This window comes from Amblyomma mixtum, chromosome 3, assembly GCF_055824585.1.
Source record: "Amblyomma mixtum isolate Tamu chromosome 3, ASM5582458v1, whole genome shotgun sequence".
In the NCBI taxonomy this organism is placed as follows: Eukaryota; Metazoa; Arthropoda; class Arachnida; order Ixodida; family Ixodidae; genus Amblyomma; species Amblyomma mixtum.
The window spans coordinates 192,742,266-192,758,737 of record NC_143014.1 but is presented as its reverse complement, the minus strand read 5'-3'; the positions used below and the strand labels follow the sequence as shown (position 1 = coordinate 192,758,737).

At 42.4% G+C, this 16,472-nt stretch overlaps 1 protein-coding gene across 1 annotated transcript in view; it reads left to right on the top strand.

Annotated features, from left to right (window-relative positions):
• Positions 1–1,081: 1,081 nt before the first annotated feature.
• The window catches only part of LOC149353111 (uncharacterized), a 28,910-nt gene continuing 13,519 nt past the window's right edge, over positions 1,082–16,472 (top strand). The window contains exons 1-2 of the mRNA XM_089582312.1: positions 1,082–1,306; positions 15,678–15,811. Of these exons, the coding sequence (XP_089438438.1) occupies positions 1,105–1,306; positions 15,678–15,811 (336 nt within the window). The 5' untranslated portion in view covers positions 1,082–1,104. The remainder of the gene's footprint in view (positions 1,307–15,677; positions 15,812–16,472) is intronic.

Sequence of the window (16,472 nt, the reverse complement as noted above, 5' to 3'; positions counted from 1 at the left end):
TGTGACAGCGCAGCGCGACAGGTGCGCTTTTTAATCTCGCGCGCGCACTGAAGAACATGGGTTTATGGTTTATTGGGGTTTTAACGTCGCAAAACGAGTCAGGCTATGAGGGACGCCGTAGTGAAAGGGGTTCGGAAATTTCGACCACCTGGGGTTCTTTAACGTGCACTGACATCGCACAGTACACGGGCCTCTAGAATTTAGCCTCCATCGAAATTCGACCACCCCGACCGGGATCGAACCCGCGTCTTTCGGATCAGCGGCCGAGCGCCATAGCCACTGAGCCACCGCGGCGGGTCGAAAGACATGACGGGGACACGCCGAGGAGGCAACACTGCAGTGCACGCTGCCTCCTCGCCTCTCGGCTCCTCGCGAGCAGCCCCGTCCGCTGACGAGCGGTGGCGGGGGAAAATCTAGGGAAAACATGCCTGTCCCCAACCAAACATGACATCATTAAATATCACGTGACCTATGACGTCACGCGTATGACGTCATATTTTTTTGACCAATCAGCGTTTCCAGCCTGCCTACCCGCAAACGCTTGTGGCTGAAGTGCAGCGCCGCCAGCTTTCCCTCTAGGTAATAGTAAGAAACTCTATGCCATGGACTTGAACTGACTACGAGACAAAAGTTGCCGCACTAAAGTTCTGTGCTGGATGGATGGAAAGGAGCGCTCTCTTCGAAACCATTCTTCCTCCATGCATACTCAGCTTTTCCTTCTTTATTTTTGTTCAACTGTGGTGTCAATTCTCATTAAGATTCGCTATCTTTTTTACCTACGGTTTCCTGCACTTCTAACCTTATGTCGAATCTCTGCTTTTCAGCCACCAATCCTCCAATCGCTTTTTGCTAATTTCCACTGCAGATTTATTTGTGCTACATACAGGTTGTTGCGTCCTCTATGGGTAGAAAGGTAAACTGTTTTTGAACTTAAGTTTAAAAAAAAAAGCTGTTGGTGTTTGTTTTTTGATAGTTTCAAAAATTATCTCGAGTGTCATTTAGACTCCAAGTATTTCAATTTATAGTGATGAAGAGTATTGCACTTGTGCTGTCAAGGGAGCTACGAACCACTCATCAGTGCTACGAACACGACATAACCGCGGGATGCCAGGGTTGCACGTTCTATTCGAAAAGATCTGTGATTACATTCTGCGAGATGGCGCTATTGAAGCCATAAACGTTCGCAAAATGGAGGACGCAGCTGAGCAAGTCGTGCGCAGGAGAGAAATTAGAAGAAAGAAGATATTGGAAAACTCTGATGCTCGATGGATGAAAATTATGGGCCAAGAGAAGCGCCGTAGTGAAGGTTATCATCTCTTTTGTAGTGCTCTTTGATGCGCTGCTGTTTGATGGAATGATTCGGTCTTGGAGATCGTGTAAGCCTAAGAGGGGATGCAATGAATTACAGCGTCGACAGCCAAACGGAACATATAGCGTCTTGTCCCGATCTCATTCTGCACTGTTAATACATTTTACTCGGTGTGTATGTTTTTACACGTGCTTTAGCTGCTGCTTTCGCGCTGGAGCTGCTTTGGTGCTGTTGTATGAACGATTACAGGACATGAACACTAGACTGTCGTTCTTAACATTTTAGTTTGACGCTGTGCAATTTGACGCTGCGCTATATCCCTTCAGTTCGGCGCTTCCGTACAATGAGAGTATTGCGAGGTTTTCTTGCTTTTCGCCTGCAGTCCTCCAGTTGTTGTGAAGTAGTGTAGGTTTTGGCTGAGTATTTTTTTTTTCATGTCTAAATGCGGTCCATGGATATGTTTTTTTTTTGTTTATGCTACAGTTACATCGACACGTAGTGCATAGTTTATGCTGTGCGCTAGCATTGCGTGTATAGTATTGGAAATGTTAGTAAATGTTTTAGTTCCGTGCTCAGTCCCATCGACCTGGCATTTTATTTTGCTCCCATTGAGTTATTCGGAGAATGGGAAGGGCCTTCAATTCTTAGGCAAATTTTTCATATGTTTAGCATGACTCCGTCTTGCGCAGTTTGTGTGCGATCTTGCATGTTTTGTAGGTGAAAGCAACCAAACACATGCCTGTAAGTGTGCACGCATGTGGTTGAGTTTTTAGGATTGCAATTTAAAAACTGGTAATTGCTGATACATCTTTTCTTTCATGCTTTAGTGACTTCTGGTCTGAATTTAGCATGCCATGTGAAAAAATTAATTGTGCTGGAATCCTACTAGTCAGTAGGTTAGCCAGAAGTAGAAAGGATTTATGAAAAAGTTAAAACATGTCGCAAGTGGTTTCTTTTTACATTTTTTATTTCCTGTGTTTTTGAGCAATTGCATTCAGTTTTTCAATTCTTGTGAAAAAAGGTAAAGCTGTTGTTGGCGATCGTGTTAATGCAAAGAAGCATTTTGCATTGTACTGTGTGTGGTAGAGTACTGGCGTACTCTTGCAACCTTGGGCAAAGCTGCCGGAAGTACTTAGTTTATGAAGACACGAAATGTGCCGTTTTCTTCCCTTGCTGCCAGCTTTCAAATGGTGTCGCCCCATGATGGCCTGCAAGGTTTATGGTTTGCATTGCTGTTTGCAGTAAGTGTGGTGCAGATTTGTGACAGTGGTCAAGAAGAGGTAAAGTGACTTCTGTGTATATAATAACTGTTAGATTTTTTTCATTATTGGACACCTATGCATATGCATGCAACAGAGTGCATGCTATGGATGCTCTGGAAAAGTTCAGCTTTACTGTGGCCTAGGTGCAAAACCTGAAATTTATAGGGAAATTTTTGCTCTATGCATGCAGCTGTTGAGACTACATTGCTCTGTTCGAGGCTAATCATATACTGCACCAAGAAATTTGGCCTTTTTAATGTCATCCGTGGCCCTCAAACTTCTGCCTGTTCTTGCCACTGTTGCAGGTCATGTTACCTTCAGTGTAGCGTATACAGTAACCTGCATATTTATCTTGATGCCATTTGAAAATTATATTTTCTGTTGTGTTGCATGCTTGTGCTCAAATTTCGCAGGAAAATTGCACGTTGTGGTCTGTGTCAGATAATAGTTAATTTGATGGTGGTACTTGCCAGGTGCGTGTGGTAAAAATGGAAGATCACTTCAAGCCCTCAGAATAGTGAGTTCAGAAAGCAGAGCGGGCTAGTGGTGCTATGTAGTGGAAAATAGGATAAGGAAATGTGTTGCTGGTTCTTGTCCTTCCCCAGAGGGCAGTGACACCGGTCTTCTTGGCCAGCTGAGGCAGCTGTTCTGTGGGTGGCTTTGTAGTTGATGGTTGCCATTTATTACTCCATGAACCAGATAAGTACCGATGTCAAATGAGTTACACGTAACAGACCTCAGAGTGCAGTCTTTACAGCAAATTTCAGTGCAAACCAGTGGTATAAAAAGAATATAAAATAAAAAAAAATGTCATGTGCCCAAATAAGTATGTGCATATAAGGTTTACGATATGTGCAGGTGTATTATGGCAGTTGCCGTTAAAGTGGTGGTGTCACATTCTGGAATTAAACCAGCCAACTTATTATTATCTGTTAATACTGTAATGGGGGTGAGTATACAGGGTGTTTCACGTAAGACATATTAAACAATTTAAAAAAATAGCCTTTTTGAGTTGGAAGGGTGCTTTTTTCGGCATTGCGTTGTCAGCGGTGTACCACATCAAAATACAACCTAGACGAGCTAACTAGCAGGCTGGTTAACTAATATTGAATAATTAATTTCTTAACTCTTACTATTCGGCTTATTATTGAGAGGCGTGTTCCCCACTGTAAGTAATATCCATATCAGTTTTTAGAATTTCGTAAACTCTGTTACCCTTGGCGCTGCGGCCCAACAAATATTGGCCATACATTGTGCCAAAATACATCTGGTTTCGAGAAACTTGGAGGTAGAACAACTCCTCCAGTGCACGTCACTCGTCGAAATAGCCAGAGTTTGTTGGGCCACAGTGCCGAGGGGAACTGCGTTTTCGAAATTCTAAAAACTGATATGGGTATTGCGTTCGGCGGGCCACTCGCGTCTCAATGAACAAGGAGCCTAACTGTAATAGTTAAAAAGTGGACAATTCAGTGTTAGTTAACCAGGCTGTTAGGTAGCATGTTTTAACTGTATTCTGATGTATTACACTACTGACTATGCTATGCCAAAAAAAAGCGCTCTTCTAACTCAAAAGCCTATTCTTAAAAATTGTGTAATGTCTGAGGTGAAACAGCCTGTATAAGCATGCATGTATACAGTCTTGTTCAAAAATCTTCGGCCTCTACGGTCTGTTTTGAGCCCAAAAGTTAAGCGCTCGCAGCACCAATGAAGACCGAAGGGCCTTAACAGGATATGACAGGGGTTATTCTCGCCTCTTCCCGCCTCAAAGCTTGATGGGTGCCTCCACTGCAGGGCTTAAAGCAAACCCTGGGGCTTGAACACTTTTGACAGCAGGTCTACACTTCAGAATGTGACATACTAAAGGCATAGTCGCTATACTTGTATCTACAAGGATCGGCATTACAGATCTAGTTACAGTATAGGTGAATTATGCATGATATGTCCCTTGTAAATTGCTGCGGTCACAGCAGATGGCAGACATGAACAGTTTATGCTTATTTTTTTCAAACAGCTGAGTGCTTCATCAAATGGGCTACTACAGTATGTGCATTCATGCAGACATCTACGCAGTTTCCTACTTGTAGACTGATTGAGAGGTGTGCTTCATTATGCATCACAGAAGATAGCATGTTTTTGAGGGTGTGCTGATTTGTTTGCTGCTGATTTCACTTGCAGCCCGGGGTTACTATCTCTAGTGGCAGAGGAAAGTGAACGTATGCAGTACCTGCGATGCCACAATGCATGCATCATGCATGACGTGTTGTTGCTTCTACCTTTTGCTTTCCGGCTGAAGGTAGAGCTTACAGCAGTCTGCAATTTGTGGGTCAAAACACACCAAGTCAGCACACCGCATGTGCTTTGGAGCATGCTATCTCAAACCATGAAGAAGAAGAAGAAGAAGAAGTTTATTCACATCACATTACATGATGCAGGAAGCCTGCAGAAAAAGCTGCCAGAAGCCAGCTTGACAGGGCCGCAGGCCCCCTTTCATTGGCAGTTGGCGGAATGTCGTAAAAAAAAAAGTTTATACACAGCATATTTTATCACAACATGTAAAGAAAAAAAAGTGAAAAAAAAACAACATATTACAAGAAAAACGTTAAAACATATATACTGTCACCACATTTCAGTGTAACACGTACTCACATTTTTAATACATTCATGGGGAAATATTATAGACACAAAATCTCGTTTTACTTCGTTTTGAAAAGATCGCGCAGTGCTTTGAAAGTTATATTGTCGAGTTGGATATTTTTAGCTTGCAAACTGTTTAGTAATCGGGGTAACTTGTTTTGCAGCATTTGTAGACCGCATGTAGTTCTATTTGTGTTAACCTTCCATGGTTCAAAATGACGCGCCTGGTATGAAACTACATTATTTTCTAGCTGAGCTATGTTCTGAATAGTACAATTGTTACATTTAGTTTCTTGTTTGAACAACTTGCAAAGCCGGTAGTCATAGGATTTTGTTACTGGAATTACATTGTATTTTTTAAATAATTCATGTGTGTGGTAGTGCATTGGTACGTTTTCGACAGCTCTTAAAAACTTTTTTTGGAGAATGAGCACTCTGTCTATATTAGATTTAGTAGTCGAAGCCCATACCAAGTGACAATAATTAAGTCTAGGGGAGAAAAGACCATTATAAATCAGCATCAGAATGTGGCGAGGGAATGCATGGCGATTTCGCGAAACAATGCCTACTATTTGTGATAGTTTTTTTGTAATATAATCTATGTGGGCATCCCATGACATTGTGTTTTGAAAAATGACACCCAGAGTTTTAAAACTAGACACAATCTCTACAGGAGTTGACCGTAGTGTAATTGTGTTTTGTGTGTCTATGTTTTTGTTCCTAGTATGATACAAAACTGCTTTAGTTTTATCAGCATGAGGCTAGCAATAGCTGCCACTGGCATATTATGGCGAACAAATCTTGAGTGCCATAGACAAGTGTGTATACATCTACGCACATGCAGCTGCTGTGGTAGTGCAGTTAAAAAAGGCCACTGCCACATTGATTTTATTGTGTTATGGGACTATTTTACAGACTTGCTCAGAATTTGCCTGGTTTTGTTAATGTAGCAGTTTTATAAATTTTGCCCTTGGATGTGGATACATTTTGTCAATACAGTTAGAGAAAGGTTGCATTCTTGCTCTGACAGCTTTTCATTAAACTTCTGAGGGGTCCAAACTATGGTGAAGTGAACTTCTGTTCGAAGATGAATTTTATGACAGTCTGAAATGACCGCGAAGGTGATCAGCTAGTGGCGTTCACTGCTGAGCAGGAGGACTTGGGATCAAATCCCGGCCCCAGCAGCCACATTTTGATGGAGGTGGAATGCAGAACAAGCCTGTGTGCAATGCGATGTCAGTGTGGGTTAATCATTAGTGCCAGGTGGTTGAAATTTTTCTGGAGATCTCCACTGCAGTGCATCTTTCTCTCCTTTCTTTCAATCCCTCCTTCATTGCCTGTGCCATTGAGGTGTCCTCCAAAAGTGCGATAGTTACTGCACCTTTGCTCTTCTTACAACTAGTTTTCATTTTCAAGTGGAAATTAACTGGATTGACTAGTTTTAATGTGGATGTGATGGCTTGCTTTTCTGTGAAAGTGATGATGTTGCATGGAATGGTAAGGCACATGAGTGAAACATATAATTGCCTCTTGCTGAAAGTTTTACTGGCATGATTTATTGAGCATTTAGCCTAAGCTATGGTGGTCATCTTCACATCACTTCAGCACTTCAGGCTACACATCATTGTTCAACATGCTGATATTTAGTTCCTGCGTTCTGTAATCCTGTCAAACACTTGCACTTTCTTTGAATGAGCATTGAACTCCTTGCTTGGCTGGTGCTTAATTTTCATTTCAAGCCAATGCAGTTTTACTTTGCCAAGTTTCGTCAGTCATCGTTGGGTTTTTCAAGCTAAATTTTTTGGCACCAAGCTGTTTGTTTTCTGAGCATTGAACTGAACTGAACTGTGTCATAGTGGTGCTTGATGATTTTGCGGAAAACTCCAAGAATGAACTATATTGAGCACTGAACATGTGTGGTGTACCATGATCTTTTAAATTGCTACATTTGCCACTCATGTTATAACACTCCCGAAAAATTTTATTGAGTCTCATTAACAGCAAAATGTTCTTGTTACCAAATTTTGGCAGAAGGCCACTACCAGCATTTTACTGACTTACTCCTCTCCATTGTAGTGTTTGATTGTAGTAATCATTTTCAATAAGGCAAAATGCTTAGTTGGCACTTTACTGAGATTCCAATGCATGCTGAAAGATCTGGAATGGTTAAAATAAACCACAATCATGTACTGGCCAATCTTTCATCGCCTGTGGTGTTGCTATGGCATGTGAAATTTCACCAATTTAATTTCACTCCCTGGTCAAAAATTTTGCTTTTAGCATGCGAACATGTATGATAGTGTAGTGTAAGGGCTTCGGTTCTGCTTTTTTATCACATGCATTTGTAGGGGTAGAGAAGCTTGAATCGTCCCTGGGGCCAGAAATTTGAGACCTTAGTCATTTTTAATAGTTTCTTGATACCTAGCTGCTACCTTCCTGTTTACTGCAGTAGCTACTGTAGCCTCGTGCAAGGCTGCATTATATGAAAGTAAATAAAAGTATTAATAAAGGTTTGAATCATTCTGTCTATCTCGTAGGAAAGTAGAAATGCAATAATGTCTCATTAATACGATCCCCATTAATATGGGCGACTCTAATAATGGAGTTCAAGCATTCGCCTCGCATGCAGTAGGTGCGGGGTTCGATCCCTAGTGCCACAGGGCACCCACTGGTGATACAGTGGGTACAAGCTTTTTCACGGCCTGTTACTTGTCCTTTCTGGGATTAAATGTGTGGGAAATGGACCTTTGACTCCATCTTGTGGAGGCGAAAATATCATGTGCCATGGCGCTCTTTGGCCAAAGCTGCCTTTGTATCATAAAAAATCGTCATTATGATTGAATTGCGGACATTTTTTCTGCGATCCAAGCCTCCTTATACTCGGGCCACATGCGCACAAGAAATGGCAGTAAATGCTTAAGGCTTTAAGTTTGTTAATGCCATTATTTTCGGAGTTGGTGCTACACGTCCACATTTAATGTCATACGGAAGTCACGATGTCGGATAACGCTTGCAAGGCAGTAAAAAATTTCATTAACTCGGCTGTACGCCTTGCTCAACGGTAAATTGGTTTTTGAGGAAAGGAAATGTATCTGTCTTACATATCTCGGTGGACACCTGAACCTCGCCGTAACGGGAAGGGAGAAAGATGGGAGTGAACGAAGACGCCGTATTATCTAGACGCGCTTTTGTTCATTCCAAACCATCCAGCAGACATGGCGGAGTGGTTAGCGTGCTCATCTCGCACTCCGGAGACCCTGGTTCGATTCCCCAACTCGACCAATTTCTTACTTGGTTTTATTTTTAGGCATGCATCCGAAATGCGGACACATTTGCTAACACGTCTTGGTCACGACAGTATGAGGCATTAAAGGCTTTCGCCTTAAAAAGTAGCCATAAACTCGCGTGTCTGCGCACAAGCCGAGAGTGACTCAAGTACTGGTAAAAATGGCGCCCTTCGCATCAAAAATGCAGTCGAGATGCGTCATCTGACTGAAAGTTAAGGATTAGCCATTTGCTACTGGTTAGGAAGTTGTTACTAACAAAGTGCATGCTTTTCTGCGTGTGGAATGGAGACGAGAGTACGGATTGCTCGGCGAATTCAGTATGTTGTGAATGGCAGTAAGGGTAATGCTATGAAATTTATACGTGTGGCAACATGCGAATGCCTTTAACTTTAGGCAGTAAGCACTTAATGGCATTAAATTTGATTGCATGGCATGGATGTTAATAATTAGACCGTGTTAAAGGGGGATACTCCTTTCGGAGTTTTAATTTTTTTTTTTGTTGTTGTAGAGCGATGAAATTTGGCACACTTGTTGGGAAGTGCACTAAATGAATAAATAAAAATTTTCACTCATACTTATTTTGTAGTATTGACAAATTTTTATGTGCTTCATTGCTGTACCAAACTTGTAGAAAGCCTTGGCATGATAACAAAACATGGTAGGAGCTTAGAGTGCCTCGTAAATTTTAGCCAAAGAAATGGCTCATGCAATGGTATTCTCTAAATACTTTTATCAACCTGAGTTTTTTCTACGCAGAACATTATAGCCATGATTGCATAATGCATTCATTACCATCATGTCAGATTAGGGACAGAGTGAAAAAATGAAGTAATTCAGGAATATGGGAACGACACTGCATAAAGAATTTATTAGGGAACGCAATGCAACAAATCACACGAAAATTTATGAAGCAGTTGTCATGCTATTCTTTTTGCAAGCAGGGCAGTCAGGGCAAAGAAGCGCTTTTGAGAAAATTGCCATTTTTACAGAGATCTCGACCAGTTTTTCGCTACCTATGGTCGCAAAAACTTATTTTTAAGTCGTTGTTTTTGGAGAATATCTTTCGGTATATGTTTAGAAAGACCTTATAGATACGAAATCTGGTGTTCTCTAAAATATTTTTTTATCGATTTTCGTGACTTGAAAGCTGCATCCCCCATTAATATGGAAATTTGCTCTCTGGGCATTGGTAGTGAAAATGCAGAGCCCATTGTACCCTCCGGTGATACAATGGGTACAAGCTTTTTCCTGGCCTGGTGCTCGGCTTCTTTAGGGTGAAATGCTTGGGAAATATACCTTTGACCCCTCCTTGTATAGATGTAAATGCCTTGTGCCATGGCCCTCTTTGGCCAAAGCTGCCCTGGTGCCATAAAAATTCATCATCGTTATGATGAATTATGGACAGTTTTTCTGGGATCCAAACTTTCTTTCTGTATTTACACCAGGTTAATATGGAAATTCAGTGCCTGGGCAATGGACATAGTGAAAATGCGCAGAGCCCCTGAGACCCATGTATTTTTGTTGCCTTAACGTGGACAGAGACAAAGAAATGGCGGACAATTAAGTGTGGTTAGGCCGAATGCAAAATAGGTGCACTAGCACTTTGGTCTTCATTTCGGTTTCGGTTCAAGGCTCGGTTTTCAAGGTCAAGCAGGCTTCAGACAAAGATCGGCGAAATCAGACCTAAGTGCTGGCTTAAGGGTATGGTGCAATAGCATTAATGGGTTAATGCCCATATATTTGGAATTGGTTATTTTCTACTTAACATTTATAGATGGCTGGGAGTTCTCATACTACTCCTGGCGCTGAGGTGCAGTGGTTAATCGATACGCCACTGCATTGTGATTGCTGGTGCTACCACCGGTGGGGCTTGTGAGACACAGGTTGCCCTTCCCGAGCAACCTCAAGGTCATGGAGAGGCTTCGGAGAGACAGACATCAGCGAAATCTAAGATTGAGGGTTTTAGTGCTAAAACACTACTGATTTCCCTAACCAGATGTTTCCTTTCCCCTATTTTGATCGCTGGACGCCAGTGGAAGGCAGTGTGTGCAAACGCCTGAATAATGGTCTTTTTGTTTGTGTGTGGTTTCAAGCTTTACTGTGCAAAGGTGCCCAGTCATTATTTACAACAGACCTTACCATATGCCATTTGCGTGAATGGCTGTAAAGAAACCTTTCTCTGCAGCTTGTGCTACGTTGGAAGCCGCATTGAGCAGCTGTCAGCCTTCTGAGTACAGATATACAGGGTGTTCCGTATTTGTTTGTCTGGGTTGTGAAAATTTCTCCTGCGCAAACTACTGGCTTATTTGGTCTCAAGTACAGACCACAGGGCAGCTTATGATAGTCTGCGTTTTCTGATAAATAATTTAACATCGGAACTTGCCTGGAACCGGCGAATAACTGCAGTCTGTTCGCAGAATTTTCGTCGAGGAGAGTGGACTAGCCGTGTTGAGAGGCTGTGTCATCTGGCAAACTGCGAGGCAACCAGTGTGCCTGCTTGGAGCTGGAGAAGGTCTCGCAGTGTCCCAGATGACGCGGACTGTCAAATCTGCTGCTCTGCTCGCCTCGACGAAAATTCTGCACGCAGGCGACAGTAGTTATTCGCCGATTCCCGACAATTCAGGCAAGTCGGAATGTTAAATTGCTTATAAAAAGACACAGACTATCATAAGCTACCTTGTGGTCTGTGGTTGAGCCCAAAATAGTCCAGTAGTTGGTGCAGGAGAATTTTTTACAACCCGGACAGATAGATACGGAACGCCCTGTATACTAGCAGTTCATGGTATGTGAACAGTTGTAGTAGAGGGTATGTCATTATGCCATGAGGTGCCATCATGCCTCTTATAGATGACTGGGAGCTTCAAGCTGTACCACGTTATTTTAAAGATATGGTGTCCAGGATAATGCACTTGGGGCGCCAAAAATTTTCTTTGATTTCTATCTACTTCACTCCCACTCCAATGCAAGAAAGGAGACGTTGATAATGAAGCGTTTTTTCTTATGAATTTTTACTACGGATGACTCGCTTTATGGGCAGTTTTGCTCGAAAACCAAAGTGCCCATATTAATGAGTCGCAACTATTCACTATGTGCAGTATTTACCATGTGCAACAGCAGTAACGTTATGCTGAAATAAAGTTTAGGTTTATAAAATTGGTTGGCTATGGCTTACTATGAACAGGATTCACTACTTCAAGGATTTCAGGAAACTGTGCATTGACTGACTCAGGATCTGTTATCAATGAAAGGTGCAGTGAACAGGAATCTGAACTCGTCTTTTTGCCACGGGAACTCGATCTACACGTTCCGAACATTCTTAGAAACTTCGACTTATTGCCCTGTGTTGCCGATTTCCCTAATTAAATCAAATTAACGTCCGGCTCCCGCCTTTACTTTTTGAATTCTCCCCATACGGTAGGCGGAGTCGACCAACACGTGGAGTGCCTTTCAGCCAGCTCCGTGGAGGCTTTGCTTTCGCTTTATTTTGTTTTTTAGGTTTCCGTGAATAAATAGTTTCATTTGCAGATACTATAGTCGCAAAATAAGCTCTCAGAAATAAAAATACGCGCGGACTATTTGCTACTACGGATTACTACGTATTACTCCGCCGATGGCAGAGCGCCAAGCCGCCATGGGAATGGGTGAAAGGCACTTCACGCGTTGGTCAACTCCACCCACCGTACGGGAAGAATAAAAAAAAAATAAAGGCGGGAGCTGGATGTTAATTCGACTTAATTAGGGAAATCAGTCACACAGGGCAATAAATGAAGTTTCTAAGAATGCTCGGAACGTGTAGATTGAGTTCGCGCGTCAAAAAGGCGAGTTCAGATTTCTCTTCACTGCACCTTTAAGCAGCAGCTTTTGCAGAAAATTGGATTTGATAAATGAAGTGTCACAGTTTGAGAGTTGACCTGTATCAGGACGATTTGTTGTCTTGTCTGTTTTCTTATAAAAAGATTTTACTGTTTATTAATCATATTCACTATGTTTCATCTGTGTTTAGAGCTCGTACTATGAGAAAATTTTGTCCAGTTAGATTGTTAGTATTTCTTGCTCTTCGAATGTGGCCATTGACAGCATTTGTGATGTCATTGTATATGACTTGATGGGGGAATTTGGTGCGGTGTTGGTAATGGTAGAAGCCGTCTGCTTCGCTCAGCTTGGAAACACTGGATTAGCCAACATCCTATATCTATAAAAAATAGGTGAACCATAAGCCGAAGTCCGTCCTCCCAGGTTTGGTGCCCCATCAGGGTTAAAAAGAAATTAGTCAGCTATAGTTTGGTTCCTGTTTCTTAAGTGGAAAGAAATTTGGAAAGAGGCCGGCACGCTGGTTTTTGTGTTCAGAACGCAAGGAGCTACGTATTGTGGATTTGCATGCTGTTGGTTTTTGCGGCCGAGTCCTGCGATGTGCTGCTTGTTTTCGTTTTGTTCTGAGTGAATGTGTAACCGCTGTGGCACTCTGAACCTCAAGCATGCACCTGTGCTCGTAGCCTTCCTTGGAAGGAGAGAGGATGAGTAAAGAAGCCAGCAGAAATTGCATAAAAATGAAATGGGGATAGTAAGGAGCCTTTGTTTGCCAGTTATTGTTCAAGTCTCAGCTTTAAAGGTGAATAACTGTTGTAGGTTAACCAACTGAGGTGCTACTTGCTATTTTGACAAACATTTTATCAACTAAATTGCATATCCAGGCCTCAAGAAAGCCAGTCAGTTCAACACAAAGCTCCAGTAGTTCATTTTTACGGGCATGTACGAAATTTCACGCGAAGTGCTACAACAGTTGAAAATTGTCTCCTCAGATTTCCAGGATTTGTCAAATAAACTCTCAAAGGAGGAATTGCTTTCTGTTTCAAACATGCACATGACACTAGAGCTTCAGGAAAAAAACAAAAAAAAATTAGTATTATTACTGGTAGCAAAATATGTCTGCATGAAAAATGGTGGAGCATATGTTACCATGCTCACTGTTTCATGAAATATTATTTACTGTGTTAGATGGCATAAAAAAAAGCATTTTGTGGCATGAAGAATTCTAAATTCACCTCAAAGAAATGGCTGCTGGGTATAGCGCAAGTCATGGAAAAAGCTGTGAGTTCGTTTCTAACGCAGTTGTGTGCATAGCTCCTTAATGGGTTATAATGGTTTTTAAACAGTTCGTAGGCTTTGACAGCAGAGAATTTTGGCACCATCGTATGGTAAACACAGTAACTGTGACTGTGTGGCAAATGTGTCTAAGCAAGCCTGGCGACGCTAGCAACAGTACTGCGTTGCCATATTTTCCCTGTGGCACTCTGGCTGCGCTAAAGCTATAGTGTTCTCAAAAAAGAATAAAATTTAATGTATGTTTGCCTTCTTGGTAATGCGATTTTCAGCAACAGCTGGTTTGGTGTGAAAAGCTGATGCCAGTCTGCTTAGTAGTCCTGGGCAGGGTTATCGGACGTGTGCAATGTTTATGCCACTCTACTAGCAATAGCACAGGCGTAAGCGCTAGAAAATTCCTTTTGTTGTGAGTGTTGGAGTATCCAGGTGCAGTAAGCAGTCATGGGGTGGGTGCATGGACATAAACACCAACAATGAACGCCGCCGCGGTGGCTCAGTGGCTATGGTGCTCGGCTGCTGTCCCGAAAGACGCGGGTTTGATCCCGGCTGTGGCGGTTGAATTTCTTTGGAGGAGAAATTCGAGGCCCGTGTGCTGTGCGATGTCAGTGCACGTTAAAGAACCCCAGGTGGTCGAAATTTTCGGAGCCCTCCACTACGGCGTCTCTCATAGCCTTAGTCGCTTTGGGACGTTAAACCCCATAAACCAACCAACCAAACCAACCAACAATGACATGATTTCGCTCAAGGGGCCGTATACAGGTTGGTCTAAAAAGCCAACTTTTGTTTGAATAAATATGGTGCTTAATCCAACGTGGTAAAACTGACATGTCATTTAATGTTGTGCATTGTGAGTAGCCCTCGTAAGTGCTGATGGCATAGACATAGGTGTTTTCTAGCTTTGTATTATAGACAAATTTTACCTTGGGTACTGCAAAAAGGCTTTGCAGTGTTGTGTAGAGCTTAGTCTACTACATGTGGCCATTAATGAAATTCGTCTCGGCATCCCTTTAGCGTTGTTCACTCTGACAGTACTATTGGTTTAATGTTTTTGTCTCATTTCTTTTTTTGGTTGCAGAATAGGCATTGTGGATTATAGCCATCTTCAATTATAGACCCTTTTGAGCCGAGTCTAGTCATTTGTAGGTTATTTCCAATATCCGCCAGGGACTTGATGGTCATGGCATTGAGCTGCTGAGCACAAGTTTGCATTATTATTCCAGCCACAGTGATGGCACCTTGGTGGTCGCAAAATGAAAAAATGTCCATGTACTGAGATATTGGTGCACAATAGAGAGTCTCAGTTGGCTGAAATTTAAAGTGGAGCCCTCCTTCTAGCCTGCAGTGTTGCAGCACAAAAAGATCCGTTTAGTGTTTGAATTTGAAGTACATCTTTTGAAACTTTTCTCACATGCACGAGGTTTGCCATTTACATTTTGTTCTAAATGGTGACTGTTTTCTGAAACCTAAAATCTACTTTTTCTCAAATGGGGTGAGATCGCCAGCTTTTCTGTAGATGTGGGGCATTTGTAGGATCTACCTTTGCGGTGACTTAATTTTTGGTACAGCAGTGTTTTGACAAATACTACACGTAAAAACGCGTTTGTGTACCTCTGTTCTGTTCTAGTCAGCACCGCGCAGACTTCTGCATCTACCTTCTATGTCACCCTGAAAAACATTGCACAAAATATTTTCTTGCAAACTTTGCTTGTATGTTCTAAATCTGACAGCTTTTAGCTAGATGTAAAGCTTGTTCAGAGGGCGACCACTTTGCACTGCTTATCTCGGGCGCTATGGGGCAGTTTGAAATGCATGGGGAAACTGAGCAGTGGGGCATTGAAGGCTTTTATTTGCCTGACTACAGTGTTGCTGCTTGCAGTCTGTAATTTTGGTCCTTCTGCAGATTTGGTCTGCATTCATGCTAAATTTGTCAAGCTACAAGCTGTCTGAAAAACGGCTGGAAGGGAGAACTAACCATGTTCTCTCTGCTGCATACCAAATGCATGCAGATACCTCGAACTGAAATTTTTTGTTCTGCAGTTGTCGCTAAATGTGAAACTTCCGTGTTTTGTTTTTTACCATTTGTAGATGCGTCAAAGGAGGTTCGCAACTGTACACAGGCACCAACCACAAAGCAGGAACTGCCACTGCCTGCGGTGTCGCCTGAAACTAGGTGCCCAAGTCTTGGAGAGCCAACAAGAGTGTCCTATTCCTTGGGTGATGTAAGTGTTATCATGCACATTGTCGCACTTTTGTGCAGGTATTTTATTATATAACCTGGCTGAAGATTAGGGTAACATTACAGTGATATATTCAAACCTTGATGCAACAAACCATGGCTTGACAAATTTCACAGCAGCACATTTTGTTTTTGCCCTTCATCCCACTTTGCTTTTTCACTGTCACCTACGTTATCCAAATTTTCTTTAGCCTGTATTGCAGTGCAGCTTCTACCTAATGAAGTAAAGTAGGCTCTCTTTAACTCTTTCGTTACCACGCCACTGTGCTTTGATCACCGGTGATCGAAAAATTCGAAGCGCTACGGCAGCGCGACCGCGGCCGCTACGGACTTGCTGAGTCATTCGGTTTGTTGTTCACACATTGAACTTCAACTTCCTGTTTAGTTTATATTTTTGCCAAAAAGCGGCAATTTTTGAGACGCGCTTGAAGTTGGGGGTGCGGCGTCGGGCGCTCCGAACAAGTCGTCATCATCGGGAATGGCGCTCGCTCGAAAAAACCCCGTTCCACTCAATTCTGCTGCGTTTGCACCACATATTTTTTATGTATCGATTAGCACGGACCCTGACGACGATGCTGTATCGTTAGTTATTGTTTCGAAGCCCAAACTGGGCAACGAGAGCCCAGAAATCTTGCCTGTGCGTT